This window comes from Ursus maritimus, unplaced genomic scaffold (genome assembly GCF_017311325.1).
Source record: "Ursus maritimus isolate PB19 unplaced genomic scaffold, ASM1731132v1 scaffold_25, whole genome shotgun sequence".
Taxonomy (NCBI): Eukaryota; Metazoa; Chordata; class Mammalia; order Carnivora; family Ursidae; genus Ursus; species Ursus maritimus.
In genome coordinates this window covers 32,654,868-32,672,257 of record NW_024425008.1, presented here as the reverse complement: position 1 = coordinate 32,672,257, position 17,390 = coordinate 32,654,868, and the positions used below count along the sequence as shown (strand labels likewise).

General features: G+C 38.9%; 1 protein-coding gene across 3 annotated transcripts in view; it reads left to right on the top strand.

Annotated features, from left to right (window-relative positions):
- Window positions 1–240: 240 nt before the first annotated feature.
- The window catches only part of GPHN (gephyrin), a 642,872-nt gene continuing 625,722 nt past the window's right edge, over window positions 241–17,390 (top strand). For 2 of the 3 annotated variants that reach the window (XM_040641767.1, XM_040641768.1), the window contains exon 1: window positions 1,652–2,382. In XM_040641767.1, the coding sequence (XP_040497701.1) occupies window positions 2,319–2,382 (64 nt within the window). In that variant the 5' untranslated portion in view covers window positions 1,652–2,318. Of the gene's footprint in view, window positions 2,383–17,390 lie in introns of all 3 variants that reach the window. The other variant, XM_040641766.1, reaches the window with a different exon arrangement.

Here is a 17,390-nt window from a genome sequence, read left to right as displayed (position 1 = left end):
AGATATAGAAAGTCCCTTGTTTTATCTTTTTTAATTTTTTACCTCTTTAAAAATTTAAACTCAATTTAATTAACATATAGTGCATTACTAGTTTCAGAGGTAATTTAGTGATTCATTAGTTGCATATAACACCCTATGCTCATTACATTAAGTGCTCTCCTTAATGCCCATCACCAAGTTACCCATCCCCCCACGGACCTCCCCTCCAGCATACCTCAGTTTGTTTCCTATAGTTAAGAGTGAGTCTCTTATGGTTTGTCTAAAGTCGCTTGTTTTCTGTTATTTATTGTAAAACAAAAATACCAGTTTCTTTCCATGAATAATTACAGAATATTCTAAGTTGAGAGGGTGCTTATTTAGACAACCACTTAAAGGGTGCTTATTTAGTCTGCAACTTAAAAACCCCCAGCTTAGTTTATTAGTAGCCAGGTTTAGAATTCTCTCTCTAAAAATTCAAGACATTTTAAAATCATTTCAAATTTGAGGGTGCCGTAGGTAATATAGATTGGAAAGTTAGCAATGTAACCATTTGCTCTTCATCTTTAGTTTGAGATAAACCATTTTCTTGGACATATTTTCACACCTCTCTCTCTTGTATGAAACTACTTAAGAATCTGTTGGCCACCAGGCTTTATGGTGATAGATTATTAAAGGAAGTGGCTTTATGATCTGGCTTCAATTTAAATTTTACAATTTTTTTTTAAATCCCACCTCAATTTCATCCATCATCTCCTTTGTACTCTCATTATTTAAAATGAAATACAAAACAATATGAAATTTTAGAGGACAAGTCCATGTTCCAGTGGCACAATAAAAAACATAACCATCAAATTAACTGAGATTTTAATTGTGTACAAACGATGGTTATACATTTTTGACACTTCGCTTTTCATTCTTACGCTTCCCAGATTTTTACCATGGCCGAGAACAGAAGGGGAAAAAAAAATGTGTATTTTTTTTTTTTAATTCAGATGTTGAAAGGGCTAGGAAGAAAGGAATTAAGGAACCGATGTGAAATAGCCACAGGTGATTAATAACACATTTTTGAAAGATATATGAAAGTAAGTGGCAACAAAAGCTATTTTCATGGTAATCTCACGTCCCATAAATACTGAAACGAAACTCAATTGTCGCGGCCTGAGTTCTACTTCCAATTTTGCGATAGTGGTTCAGGGGAGAGGAACATGTTCTTCTCGTTCTCTAAGATTGGTGATTTTCATCTAAAAGAAGAGACCGTGGTGATGAAGCGTAAGGTCACGAAACCAGGGGGCAGCGGGAGGGAGAAAAGCCAGGTATCCCCATTCAAGATGTTCGACTTCGCTTGTGAGGAACGTCATGTGGATCCTAAAGCACAGGAGAAGCGAATCTCCTCCCGCAGGGCGAGCGGACTGAGGAAGCAAGCGGGAAGGTGAGGCGGGACAGGATAACTCCTCTTTCACACGGCGGACTCCCGGTCTTAGCGGCCACTGTTCTGCCACCACGTGTCTTTCTAAGCCACTTCCAAGTGCCCTAGCGCTTTCAGAGGGTCGGCTGGCCGCGCCCCAGGGCTTCGAGGACAGGCCCCGCAGGCGGAGTCCTTTCCTCGTCCTCGTGGGAGAGCGGCTCCGCGACCCGAAGAGCTGCCTCGCGGCTCTAAATAACAACGAGGCGCTGGCTCGGCAGGGGATTGCTTCTGTCTAGTGCTCGGTCGAGGCTGCGTTCGCGTCTCGCGCGCACCCGCTCCGCGTTCTCCAGCCAATCCGGCGCTACTCGCGCGCCCTAGAGCGTTCCTCGGCCCTTTTCGGGCTGGGCCGCCTCCTTCCCGCTCCCAGTACTCCGCAGCCGGGCTCTCACACCTCCCCTCACTCTCCACGAGTTCCACGCCTCGCGGTGTAGCTCCGCCCCAACTCCGAGTCCGCCCCCGCAACCGTCCGAGCGTGTGCACTCCTTTCCCTTCACTCTCCTGCTATCTAGCCGGTCTGGGTGTCGGGCTTTTCACAGCGGTCTGGGTCTCAACGGCCTCACTCGGACGCCTCTGCGCGCTCTCCCCGTGCGGCCGCCGCGGCCCCCACCCGCAGCTAGCAGCCTCCGACCTGGACTCGGGGTCGCGCGCCCTGACTCCGCCCCCCCTCCCTCAGCGGACTCGCGCACTCCCGGCTCGGCCTCTACCCCGCGCAGGCCGCGGAGAGCTTGGCCACCTCCCCCTCCTTCTCTGCTCGCTGCGAGCTCCCCGGACGCTCTCGCTCTCGCGCTCTCCAAGGCGAGCGCGCTCCCGGCCCGCGCGCTCCGGGCTCCGGCTTCTCCCGGCTCCTGTCAGTGCGGTGACTGCGCTGGGAAACATGGCGACCGAGGGAATGATCCTCACTAACCACGATCATCAAATCCGTGTCGGAGTCCTCACAGGTAACCGGGGAAGGAGGTCCGGGACCGCCGCGGCCGCTGTCGCCGACTAGTCTCAGGCTTCTCGCCTGTGGTGACTCTTCTCTGCGGCCTCGGGAGGAGGGAAGGCTGAGGAGGGGGACGGGGGAGGGCGTTTTACAACCGCTGAGAGCTAACGGAGGTTGGGGTGTATCTGCGGGCCCCCCGGGAGCTGGAGCCGGCCCGTGGGATGTCAGGCCCCAGTGCCTTCGCAGCCGAAGTCCCTGGCCCCGGGGGACTGAGGGACCGGTGCGGTGAGCGCTGCGGGGCTCCTTGCTGCCGGTGCAGGCGGCGGGATCCCGGCTCCGCAGCCAGAAGCACGCCGTTCTGACTGGCCGGCGCGCTTCCTCCGCTAATGCTCGTTTCAGAGACGGGGGATTCCCATTTCCACCCCCTCCCTCTCCTCCCCCCCCCTACCCCGGCGGCCCCGCGCCGCTCTAGCTTTGCTTGCCCAGCCTGGGCACCAGCCGGACCCGACACGGGTGAATATGAGGCGAAACTCTGCTCTGCCTTAGGCTGCCCCCTCGCCAGCGGGGCATTCCCTCAGTCACCCATGGGACACCCCTTGTCTCTCCCGAGAGGTGGGGGATCGCTTGCACCCAGACCTCGGGAAGTGGCTGCATTTCGCCTCTTCGAGCAAAGGGCCCTCTGCCCGCCTCTTCCTTTTCTTGGAGGGTCGGGCTGCACCCTGCGGCTGGGGCTTTTTACTTGAGAGTAGGATTCCCCGACTTGGGGAATCTGTCCTCCTCTCTTCTGGGAACCCCCCCTCTCCGGATGGTCCCAAGGCTTGTGAGGAGCGCACTTTTCCTGGGTCTTGTTTCCCTCCCTCGCAGAAGCTGTGTGTGCTCTGCATGTCTGATTCCGTGGCGTTGTATTTGGGTAATATCCCTCAGTTCGGCGATAGGCAGTTGCTGCAGGGCATGACTTCCGAGATGAATAGCATGCCAATTTGTAGGGGTTTCTGCTGTGGTTCTGTAATTGGGAAGGTTTATGTGTAATTCAGTGGCGAGGTGGTGGTTAAAGAACTATATTTGGAATCTGAGGGCTTAGTTTGGAGTGAAGGAAATCCAAGACACACTGATGTGATTTCGGAAGAAGAAGAGATGTAGACGGGAATCCTTGTGTCTCCCCGGTCCCCCGCCCCTCAGTTCTTAATTTTTTTCTCTTGTCAGATTATGACAGGTTGAGACGGTGCTCGGGAAGGGACTAAATTGAATGAGACTTGCTTTTATTAGGTAGAAAAAAAATCTCTGTCGGTAGATACTGAGTGCTAAGCTTAATTTGGCTGCTGAGTTTTATGAAATGGAGATACCCATGGCACACCTTCCTTCCTTTTAAGTAAAAGGGTTGCCTTGCCGCTGGTATGCTTTCCAGTTGTTAATGATGATTTTTTGAATTTTCCTAATCAGAAGCCGCTCCTGGGATAGAGAAACTAGTCTAAACCAGTTGCAGGGAGGGTAAACTCCCCCCTCCCCCCAAATCAGATGATACTCTCTTCTCTTCTTTTGGTGCTGAAACTGTTGCCTTGTCTGAAGATTCAGTTGTCTCAGAATTCTTGGAGTTGACATTGCTGATTTTCAAAGAATCTAATCGCGGGGTGTAAAAATGTATAGCCTGTATCATCCTTCAACTTGCACTTTAAATTCCAGCTGGTTTTGAAAATTATTAATAGAGTAGTAGTAGTGAAGCTTTATAGAAATAAAAGTATTTCAGCTGTTCATGGGAATGAAGGGTCAAAGCTGTTTTAAACCATAGATATTGAACCATATATATATATATATGTATATGTATATGTATATATATTTCATTTAAGCATTCCCTAATAGTTTTATTTAGTGAATTCATCTTAACCTGGGTCAAGTAACACAGTAGATGCGTATAGAGAATGCTTCGAAAGATACCCCCTTTATCTCTATCTCTACAGTCCAATAGGGATAACACTGATGTGCAAACTAAAGAAACAGTGTATGTAATTATTGTGCTACAGTTGTTTAAATAAATTACCTGTGTGTTTGAGTGTTAAATGTGAAAGGAATTCCATTCCAGGATGCATTAGGAACAAATATAACTAACTACCTGAAGGGAGAACTTGGTTCATTTACCAAAGGTAAGAAGAAACGCATTTTAAAGGGGAGTTGAAAGTCAGTGGCAACCTTATAAATGAATATGTTTGTGAGGATGAGGCTCTTGAGCAGAATAAAAATGTAACTCAAAGACCTTGAAAAGCTTAGGTGGAATAGGTGGGTGGCATAGGCAAAATGTCAAGGAGAGAAGATAACTTTGGCAGGGGAATTAAAGGTAATCTGGAGAAGCTGTCTCATGAAAATGAGGTACAGTAGTTTAGGGGGAAAGGTCTAGGGTCAAGAATAAGGATGTAACTGAAGGAACAAAAAGGAAGTTGACCGAGTTGGGAGAAGTGGTAATAGAGGACAATTGGATATGCTGATAAAATGGATATTTGAAGTCAGAAATAACTGATGTTTTTACTTGAAAAGTTATTGTCTTTTCTATGATGGAACCTGGAAACAGAAGAATCAGAGGAAAGAGCACCAGCCCTCAGCTTGCAATTAGAGGATTTTATTATAAACAGCTTAGTATTTATGGTCTTGATATTCCATGCAATTTTGTGCAAGAAAAAAAAAAACTACAAAAATGAACCTATATAGTGTATTTTGTGTCTTGTTGAACTTCAAGTTTTTTAGTTTTACTATGTAAAGTTTTTCTTTATTGAACTGAAGTACTATGATTTTATACTTAAGAAAATTGAATGAAGAGGCCACTCTTAAAATTATGATTTTATGCATTATAATTTGTGGCTTTCTTAAAGGCAGAGGGCGTATTTTATAAAATATCTCCTGCATGTTTCATAATAGTGATTCTAAGTATTTTATCTATTTTACAAAGGTGGTTGAAAGTATTGTCTACCCATGCACACATTCTACAATGTGTTTGTATTTTGGTGAAATTGTATTGTCATTTCTCCAAGTCTTCAGTTGACTTTCTTTGTGACATTTTTTATTATCTTTTGGAAGACAATATTTATACTTTGAAATTTTTCATTCTTTAGATTGTTTTAGTCTTCATCTCGGCTATGAATTTTGCAAATAAATGTATGCAGTCTATTGAAACTTCTCATCAAATAATGTTAGAATTTTGAAACAGTGGTAGGACAGTATTTAGCAATAACATTTCTTTTTTGCTTGACGATATTGAATCATTTTGGACTTGGAATTTAGATTATAATTAGTGTGACATGGCTGTTTTAGTTATGCAAATTATTTTTTATCAGGAAAATGGGAACATTTATGTATATAAAAATTGGTTATCATGGAAACATTTTAGGTTGACAGTCATTCCCCATCTGGAAGAACAATACTACTATTCATAACTGTCTTATATTGATTTGCTAGAAATGAAGGTTATATGATCTTTGGTGACATTAGATCTAGTTTTTGGTATATGTATTTCTGATGTTTTCTAATTCTCTTGCTATTTAGAGAGTGAAGGTAATGTGATGATGCATAATATGAGGCAAATAAAGAGGTATTTGCTGCTTTGAAGCTAGAAACAAGATGTGGGCTGATGTAGGATCCCCCCTCCCCCAACGTTAGTAGTAATTATACTTACAGCCAGCTTTAACAATTACATAGCAGAATCATTATATTTTAATGTGTCTCTTTCACCTACTTTTTACTTTTCCTTTGTTTGTTTTTTTAAAGGTTTTATTTATTTATTTGACAGAGATAGAGACAGCCAGAGAGAGAGGGAACACAAGCAGGGGGAGTAGGAGAGGAGGAAGCAGGCTTCCAGCAGAGGAGCCTGATGTGGGGCTCAATCCCAGAACGCCGGAATCACGCCCTGAGCTGAAGGCAGACCCTTAACACCTGAGCCACCCAGGCGCCCCTACTTTACTTTTTCTAAAGAAAACTGTTTATTAAGGGAGCACACTAGTTCTGCCACTGTAAGAGCTCCACCAAAACATCAGGAAAATAACGATTACATGCATTTATATAATATAGAATGAGATAGGTGATACTCCATTGGCTATTTAATATTGTTATTAGCTAGCTATTGCTAATGTTCAGTACCAAAGCATTTAGCACTTAGCTAAAGATGATAATCCATTACCTAAATTTTCACTAACAGTAGTAGATGAGAAAAAGATACAAATTTTTAGGAAAGAGCATTTTAAAAAACCATTTTTTTTGCTCTAGTAATACACATTTTTATTGCACTAAGCTGCAGATCTGTAATCAGTAAAAGATATTAGAACAAATATAAGACTAGTTAAGAGAGATTAAAGACTATAAAATAGAGCATCAAAAATATTAGTTACATATAGGGAGTATTTTAGTCATTCATAAATAGTCATTCAAAATATTAAAAAAACCGATCTTGGCCAGGGAGATTATAATCAAATAAGTCTAGAATTGTTCAAGCATTTATTTTTATTTCATTCCTCAGGCTTATCCTTGTACATTGTAAGTTTTCATATTGTTTTCTGAAAAGCCTATTTATTGATAAAGATTTATATACCTTTGTTTTGAGAATAGGTGTTGTCATTAAGTAGGCAAATTAGTATTGCAAACCAAATCTGAATCCTGCCAAATGGAATTGTGTGTTCTGGCAAACATACCAATATTGATCTGTATGATCATTGTTAAAAAGAATCCTATGTTTTAAACTAGGTCATTCCTTCATGAATTTTTAGTTGGAACCAATGTATTAGAGAATTAAATGTTTAGCTGAAGTAGGAAATTGTTAATTTCTAATGCATATACTACTATCATCACTGGCTAAAGACTTCTAAATTATTAGTACATATGTTGCTACATATTAAGAGTTTTAACTATATTGAAACCACATACGACTACTTGACATTAACTGAGGTGTGTGGTGGAGAATCAGCAGCTTGTTGCTGGGGAGAAATGGTGGGTAAGAGTCTGTTTTTATTCTTACTGGTGATAGATTCTCATTTAAGGTGAGTAGGGTGCTTTTTGAAACAGTAAGTAAAATAGATAAAACCTATACTTTTTTCCTGTAAATAGGATTGAAGAACAAGGAAACATATTTGGAATTTGAGCTGTTAAAAAAAAAGAGATCCTAAAAAAGAAAGTAATAAAACCACAAGGGATTTTCTCCTTCACATCTGGGCAGAGATGATAAATACCAAGGAAGAAGAAAAGATTATTTAACCTGCTCAAAAGTAATTGGAACGGTAGTTAATATGGACAGCATGAAATCTTAACTTAATTTTTGAGTAACCAACCCAAAAGCAAAAGTCTAATGAAGTATCTTCATGTAGAAGTCTATCCAGGTTGTTTAATGAATTTGTAAGTGAATTTGTATTTAACTAATAAATTTTAATTAAGTAAAATTTCTTGAAAGTTTTGTAATTAAAATAAATGACCCCAACAGTTTTTACAGTTTTGCCAGTAAGTATGCATTTTGAAAGAATGGAATGAAACTTTTACTATGCTTTTAAAAAGTTTTCTAATTTGAAAAATAAAGGAGCAAGAAAATGAGATGTGGTAAAAAGGAGCATTACACAATTTGTGTCCTGCTTCTCATATCAGGTGCATGACATTGTGTCAAGGGATACTTTTTAAGGATTCTAAGCCTTAGAATCTAAGCTGTGGGAACCAACATAATAATTCTTGAAGTGTCAATTTTGAGAGTATGTAATTTAAATCACCTTAATATTAAGATAAGTATGAGTAAATTAGGAACAGGATGTAGAATTCACATGAACTGTTAAGATAAAATTAGAAACTTCAAAAAAATTTCAAGTGAACCCATTATATAACTCCAGACCTCATCAATCTCTGGTATTGGTACTTTGGCACCAAAAATTTAAGGAGCACTGGGTCATGGGAAGAACATTTAGAAGACTCACTTGCTAATGCTAGTTTGGCCAGTAAAGTTTTAATATTACATAACTCTCTCTTTTAGCTTTTCTTACCACTAACCAGAAGGAGTCATTCTCTAAGATCACTTTCAGTTCTCATGGCAATATGTTTCTATCCTTTAGCATCTTGAACAGCTGGAAAGAGAAATATAGAATATTAGACTTAGTTAATACTTTGTCTCTATAATGAGAGTCATTATGTAAGGAGGTAGATTATACAGAAGAAAAAGCAAGAGAATAAGAAATGGAAGAAAAGATAAAAATTTCAGAGATTAAGTCCTGTCAATATAAACTGAAGGAACAATATTTAGATTTTTTTTAATTTAGAAATTTTGTGGCCTTAATAGTCTTCTTTTTGTTATCAGTAGTTTCAGTCCTACACTTAATTTCAGACTCACTCAAGCCTCCCTTCCTCAACAGAATTATCCTCTACAATGATGTGTTTCTTTGTTTCCTGCAGTATTTATGAATGTTGTCTATACCCTATAATCATATAATCATGTATATGTGGGAGGCTGCAAGGTATAGTTAAAAAAAAAGGAAAAAGGAAAAAGTACTTTGGAGTCAAACAGACTTGGATTTCAGACCCAGATTTGCTCTTTATTTTGGGAAGTCATTTAATCTCTTTGAATTTCAGTTTCCTTCTCCAAAATGAAGATGGCAATACTTACTTCACAGAATTGTTAAGAATGAGATAATGTATGTGAAAATGCCTACCATATATGTCTAACTTGGAGACTATATTCAATAATCTTTATTTCCTTTCCTCATCATATGTTGCTTTGATGTAGTTTGCTAACAGCTTCATGTGTAAACATCTTAGTCAAAGTAGATTTTAAAGTTCTTGAAACAGATGATTGTGTGCTTTACTTCTGTGCCATTTTGTCATAGCACCTCTTAATGAAGTAATTGCATAGAAGATGTCTAATAACAAATTGGGTGGTGTGACATTTATATAGTGGCTTAGGAAGCAGCTACCCAGAAACAGGTAAATCAGAACTTCACTGTTATTACTAAGAAGACAGTTCAGGGGTTTAGTATTTTTCTATATATTACTGGTGAGAGGGTGGTATTAATAATGTGTATTTGGAACATTTGTATACTATCAAATTTGATATATTGTTTCTTAGTTGATGGTCAAGTCTGTATGAGGATTATCTTATAGTAATTTTTTAAAATGTCATCTTAATAAATGAAAAACTTACAGGTTGAATAAATTCTGAAAATGTTATTTTGAAGGTCAAATCTCATAATCAAAATAGCAAAATAACATAAAATAGGAGTAAAAAGTTCTACCTCTTCTATCACTCCCTCCCTTCCTTTTCCTTTTCCTTTTCCTTTTTTCCCCCTTTTCCTTTTCCTTTTTAAAGTAGGCTCCACACCCGGCATGGAACCCAGTTCGGTTCTATGCACTGAGATCGAGACCTTTGCTGAGATGAAGAGTTGGTCGCTTAACTGACTGAGCCGCCTCAGCCACTTTCAAGATACTTAATTACATTTTACTTGTTTCCTTAGCTTTGAATTGGGGTAATTATGCTTATCTAATAGGGGTAATGTGAAGAACAAAGGAAATAATGTATTCAGTATTCAACACCTACTATGTGCCAGGCTGTGTGCTAAAGTAAGGGATTCAGTAGTGAATAAGATACAGTCCTTGAGGGGCGCCTGGGTGGCTCAGTTGGTTAAGGGGCTGCCTACGGCTCAGGCCATGATCCTGGAGTCCCAGGATTGAGCCCCGCACCGGGCTCTCCACTCAGCAGAGAGTCTGCTTCTCCCTCTGCCCCTCCCCCCTCTCGTGCTTTCATTCTCTCTCTCTCTCTCTTTCTCTCAAATAAATAAATAAAATCTTAAAAAAAAAAAGATACAGTCCTTGTCCTCTTGGAGTTTATTTTAGCATTAATAGGAAGACACTGTTTAGTCAAGTTGGATATTGACAAATTCATACTTCAGTTATGTTGCAAAAGTGCTTCTATGTTTTATTTTTGATGTAGATAACTTAAGTATAAACACCAAAATTATTTTCATGTGAAGCCATTTTTGACTCAGATTTTTTTTTTTAAAGATTTTATTTTATTTATTTGACACAGAGAGAGAGAGAGACAGGCAGCGAGAGAGGGAACACAAGCAGGGGGAGTGGGAGAGGAAGAAGCAGGCTCCCAGCAGAGGAGCCCGATGCAGGGCTCGATCCCAGAACGCTGGGATCACGTCCTGAGCTGAAGGCAGACGCTTAATGACTGAGCTACCCAGGTGCCCCTGACTCAGATTTTTAAACCATTACATATTTCCTGCTTTCTAGGAATATACTGAACATAATTTAATTATTTTTTGTTCAATCAGGTTTAAGGCCTATACATGGCATAAATATGTTCTATTTGTGCTAAGCACTTGACACACGTTATTTAATGCTTACAACCGTTTTAAGTTGCCCTTCATCTTCTAGTTTTGAATCTACTATACCCTTGGGAAGCACATAAACAACCTTGCTAAGAATTATATATGACAGGACATCCAATTAGACTTGCAGGTCTAAAGAATAATTGTTTTCACTTTTGGGTTGAGGGCATCAGAGGATGAATGGTTATTACTATAAGACCCAAAGAAATTTACTTATTTCTTTGTACTTTGAGATTTCAGGATCATGGGTAATTGTGTCTGCCTGATGCTGAAAATGCTAATAAAAATGCAGAAACTTGTGAAAGGAAGAGACCAAGTACAGTCTGAGTGCTAAATAGAAATGTACTGTTTTTTGTTTTTAAAAACATGAAGAAAAATGTATGCTTGGAATTAATCTTTAAAGTCTAATTCAGGTTAAGAACTTTTGGATATCTTGAACACAAGAAATTGAATAGGGTACATACTGTTTTCAGAAAAAAGGGATGAGGGACACGCGGGTGGCTCAGTTGGTTTGCCTTCTGCTCCAGTCATGCGCCAGGGTCCTGCGATGGAGTCCCACATCAGGCTCCTTATTCAGCAGGGAGCCTGCTTCTTTCTCTGCCTGCTGCTCCCCCTGCTTCTGCTCTCTCTCTCTTTCTCTCTGTCTGACAAACGAATAAATACAATCTTTAAAAAAAAAAAAAGAATGAAGCATTTAAAAAATGTGGTCTCCTATTCTGCCTCCACTTAGAGGAGTCGTGAATTTTGATTCTAATGCAAATTTAAAAAATTATGCTTTGATAAAATTAATATCCCCACAGTAGTAGTTGCATTTGAATTTAGTTGCGAGTGGGACAGCTTCTAAAGTCTTTTTTTTTTTTTTTTTAAAGATTTTTATTTATTTGACAGAGAGAGAGACAGCCAGCAGGAGAGGGAACACAAGCAGGGGGAGTGGGAGAGGAAGAAGCAGGCTCCCAGCAGAGTTGCCTGATACGGGACACCATCCCAGAATGCCAGGATCAAGCCCTGAGCTGAAGGCAGACGCTTAATGATTGAGCCACCTAGGGGCCCTGGCTTCTAAATTCTTAATCATGTTTTTAATGAGTTTTAAAAACTTATATTTGTGTTGTAAGATATGTAACAGTACAGAAAGGTAAAGTGTGAAATTAAGCCCTATTACTCTACTTTCCCAGTCTCTCTCTAGTGTTAATCATTTTTAAGATTTTTATTTTTGTTTATTAATAAATATATACAAGCATGCATTTATTACACCAGAGTTTGCAAATTGGCCTAGCAATGGCCATAACTGACCAATACACATTTCATTAGGCCCCTGCTGTGCTTTTATAAAAAGTATTTTTCTAGGGCACCTGGGTTGCTCAGTTGTTTGAACATCTGACTCTTGGTCTTGGCTCTGGTCATAATTCTCATGGGTTGTGAAATCCAGCCCCACTTCAGGCTCCATGCTCATCAGGGAGTCTGCTTGAAGAATCTTTCCCTCTGCCCCTTTCCCTACTTGCATGCTCGCTCTTCCTCTTTCTAAAATAAATAAATCTTTTTTAAAAAGTATGTTTCTAACATTTAAAAAAGGTATATTTCATATAAACCCACATTTTTTGCTTTTTAAGATTCAGTGACCCTGCAGCCTCTTTCTCAATGACTATAATTGGTTAGAGTCATTGTCCCCTGGAAATAGGGCATGTATTCTCCAGTTTCTCACAATTCCCATTTAACCTATTTATATTCTCTGCCTAGCTCTATAGTCCTTTGAATTTGTGACCTTTGCTTATACATAGTATTTCGCACCTCCCTTCCTTTCTAGCATGTCTTGGATATCTTTTCGTATTAGTGAAAATAATAGTTAACTTTGTTGAGAGCTTACCAAATGGGAAATACTTTTCTCAGCCTGTTATAGAGACTATTAATTCATTTAATCCTCAAATTAGTATCCCTGTATTACAGTTGAGGAAATTGTAGCACAGAGAGATTAAGTAATTTGCCCAAATTACTGTGGTAAGAGGCAAAGTTTAAAGGCCAAACTGCAAATTGAACCCATGTAGTCTCTTCGTGGAGTGTAAACTCTTAACTGCTACGTTATACTCCTTGGCATGTAACAATAAGTTCATAATATATTTTTCCTTTTAATGGGTCTATTATATTGCATCATAGGATGTGTGGTATTAAATCATCCTCGAAATTTCAAATTTTTCACTATGACAAATGTAGACATAACATTGTCCATTTATCATTGCATATTTGTGATTTGTTTTTAAATGTGAGATTGATGACTATAAGTATTTTTAGGTCAATGGTGTATGAATTTTAAAATTTTGATGGAAATTACAAACTTGCCTTCCAAAAGGAATGTACTAATTGTAATTAATATTACCCCCCTTTTTGTTTTTTTTAATCTTTACAAGTTCTTTTGAGATATGTTTATTGAATTACATATGTGGATTAGGACCTTTTTATTGCAAATGACAGATACCAAGCTCAGAATTAGCTTACCTTAAAATGGGAAGTTATTAATTTACATAGGCACAGAGTATAGAGGAGGAACTGACTTTAGGGTCTCAAGCAGTGTGATTAGGGCATTAATATAATCATGAATTCTTTTTTTTAATGATTTTATTTATTTATTTGAGAGAAAGATAGTGAGAGAGTACAAGCAGTGGGGAGGGGAAGAGGGAGAGGGAGAATAGGTTCCCTGCTGAGCAGGGAGCCCCACGTGGGGTTTGATCCCAGGGCTCTGGGATTATGACCTGAGCTGAAGGCAGATGCTTAACCAAGTGAGCACCCAGGCACCCCTTAATTATGAATCCTTATTCTCCATTTCAGTGCTTTGTTTTTCTGAGCATGGTGCAAGCTGATTTCCTTCATGTAGATGCTTCTTTCCCCTTGGCTTGGCTCACATGTCCATCTCTGAGCCACTCATTATAACAAGGAGAGTGAGGACTGTGATTAGCCTGGGAGTGGGACACTAAATAAGTAGCCTCACCAGAATACATAGAAAGAGGAAAGGGAAGCCTTCAAAAGAAGTGGAGTTTCTGTTCTAGGAAGGGAAGAGTGTGCTTGGGCAGAGAAATCTCTTGCTAGAGGTTCCCTGAAATCTTATGCCTTTTTGTTTCTTTCTTTTTAAAGATTTTATTTATTTATTTGACAGAGATAGAGACAGCCAGCGAGAGAGGGAACACAAGCAGGGGGAGTGGGAGAGGAAGAAGCAGGCTCATAGCGGAGGAGCCTGATGTGGGGCTCGATCCCATAACGCCTGGATCACACCCTGAGCCGAAGGCAGACGCTTAACCGCTGTGCCACCCAGGCGCCCCCCTTTTTGTTTCTTTTTTTCCTAAGAATATAGTTTATTATATCTTTCCCTTTTCCTTTTTCTCCTGTTTCTTCAGTGCAAATGGTTTTCTGGCAGATAGTTATAAATTCGAACTGGAGCAAGTTAAGGTGTGAGAATTAGTGGGTTAAATTCAGGGCTCCCTAATATCAACAGTGACTAATTAACATGTTAATTAACTGACTTCGACTTTTTCAAGCTGTGTATATGAATGCGTATCTAAGGACATTTTAGAACAGTAGTGTACATGTAATAGAGAGTTAGATTTTACTAGTTTTTACAACAGTTGTTTTATGTTGCTTTATTTTAAATTTATGATCAGTTATGGATCTTTAGTCTTTTTTTCTACAAACAAACTCTCCCACTGTTTTCTAAATTTTGTTCTAGCAGCACTTCTCTGGGAGATGTTATAATAGGGATGGTGTGAAGAGGTTTTTATTTTCAAGTAAATTTGGGAAGTGCTATATAACCTATCCCTTCTTTTGGAGATTCATAGTAGTATATTGAAGCATATTGGTATATTTAAGATGTGAGTAATACTACAATTGTGGATCCTGTTGAACTTTATTTAGTCCAGTGTTTCTAAAACTTTTTGAGAATGGAACACTTTTTCAAGGCATACCAAAATTCACTTCTTTGGGAAATTGTGGTTTTTCCCCTGCAAATGATCTTCTGGAAGTCTATATAAGACCCTTACATTTATTCTTTTAGTTTTTTTCTGTAGAAGTAGTGGTTACCTATAATAATCTATATCGTGAAAATTAATTCTTTTATTTTGTATTTGTATATACATATATGTAATATATATTATATATATTATATATATATTTGTGTGTTTATATATATATATGTATGTATTTTTCCCCCAATCACTTACCACCTCCCATTTCTTTTTCCACCCCATATTAAAATATTCAGAAAATCTATGATAGCAAAAACTAGACAGACCAGTCTTGGTTCTGTTATTACTACATGGGAAAGAACATTGGATCAAGTTCTGTTTTGGATTTTTCCAGTGGGAGTTTGGTATCCTTATCTGTGAAATATAAAGTCGAAGAGATGCTCTCTAAAATCTCCTTCAGCTCTAAAATCTTATTAATCCCAAACATACTTCATGTTTACCATTCTCTTGCTTGTATTCATGTTATCTACAATCTGTTACTGACAACACAGTTATTGATCTGAAATGCCTTTCTTACTTCAAATAGGAAAAATTGCTGGAAAAAGACACTGACAGTCATGCCAGGTTTAAATGGAAATAAATGTCTGTTACGTCCACTGCATAATACGTGCAGTTTTATTTCTTTCAATAGTACATGCTACAGAGTTCAAATTGCAAAATGCTTAAAATTTAGAATAAAAAGTACATGCATGTAAGTGTAATAACTGGTTCACAAATTAAGCTTAGAAGGATACAAGTGATTTAGAGGTATTGAAGTATTACATTTTTCTTTTTTAATAGGGATATAATCTAGATCTAGAAAGCAAAGATTATAGTACTGCCCCCTCAAAGTTGTGAATATTTTGCTTATGTATTTAAAATAAAGCTATTATAAAAATAAGACATATACTTAAAAAAAACGATTTATTTATTTTTATTTTAGAGAGAGCACGGGCCTGGGGGAGTGCAGGGGGTGGGAGGTGGGGAGGGTCGGGGGGGGAATCTCAAACTGACAACCCACTGAGCACGGAACCCTGAGATCATGACCTGAACCAAAATCAAGAGTCAAATGCTTAACTGACTGAGCCACTTAGGCCCCCAGATGTATACCTTTAATGAAAATAGTGTTTTAGGTTCGCACAGGTACTTGGAATAGTAGGTGGGATGTGGATTAGACTACCTGGATTTATACCTAAGTTAAATGAAGTTAAATTTTTAGAGTTACTTAACTTCTCTAAGCTATGGTTTTCTGATCTGTAAAATGGGGAATAATACCAGTGCCTGCCTTAGAGGGTTGATGGGATAAATGAGATAACCGTAAACGTTTAATGAATGTGCCCACATAATAACTACCCATTCAGTATTTGAAAATAGTTACCTTTATAAACATAGAAGCAGAAATCAGCCAGTGCAGCTTTTATTTTACTATTATTTTTTAAAAGTAAGCTCTACATATGATGTGGGGCTTGAACTCATGATCCTGAGATCAAGAGTCACATGCTCTACTGATTGAGCCAGCCGGCCACCCCACCAATACAGCTTTTAGATATCTGATCTAGTCATGGTTTATCTTCATGCTGTTTTTCCACTATGTTATTTTATTTTATTTTATTATTTTATTTTATTTTATTTTATGCGCTTCTTTAAAGATTAGTATCGTACACGGGTTCTCCTTGATCTAAATTCTTAATTCTACCTTTAATTTTGGGCTCTTAGAGTCAGAAGGTGGTATTTGTAGTGTAGTAACTAGTGACAAAAATTTGAGATTTTTGAGGTATAGGTTGAAACTAAAGTATATATGGGAAACTGTTTCTGATATTCTCTAAGGCATGTTAAGGTCTGTGGAGAAAACTGCCTCTATGTACATCTGTGTGGTGTTGTGGAGTTCTATAGTGAAGAAAGTGGAAAAGTTTTAAATGTTATACAGATGGTGCGATAATACAGGGTGGTAAAGCGGTAGCAAAATAAAACTACATTGATAATTGTTGATTTGAAGAAGAGAGATTTTTAACTGGTAAATGAGGAAAATAGTAAGGAGCCAAGGGTTAGGCCTTATTATGCTTGGATTGAAGTAACAATAAGTTGGGGTGTAAGGCAAAGGAATATTACGTATAAAAAGGTAGAAGTACTTTATGAAATAACAGGTGCCAAAAGAAAATCTTTAGAATTTAGAGCATTGACAAAGATAATTTTTGGCAGGAAAGTTTGAGAATCATTGACTTAGGTTAATATTGGACTTGGCTTCTTCTGCAGATGGGTCTGTGAAGTATTGTTAGGTAAAAACAAAACTATCAACTATGCATCATAAGGAAACATTCATTCCTTTCTGATTCTTTTTTTTTTTTAAAGATTTTATTTATTTATTTGACAGAGAGAGAGACAGCCAGCGAGAGAGGGAACACAAGCAGGGGGAGTGGGAGAGGAAGACGCAGGCTCCCAGCGGAGGAGCCTGATGCGGGGCTCAATCCTAGAGTGCTGTGATCATGCCCTGAGCCGAAGGCAGACGCTTAACGACTGAGCCACCCAGGCGCCCCTCCTTTCTGATTCTTAATGCAGTTCAGAAGTGGGTCATATCTAATATATGAGAAACTTGAAATGGAGACCCCCCCCATAGTAGGAACACTTATAAATAGCTAAATAATTGTGGATCTGATTTTATTACTCTGTTGTTTTCCTGTCCATGATTAATATATTAGTCTGACTGTAGC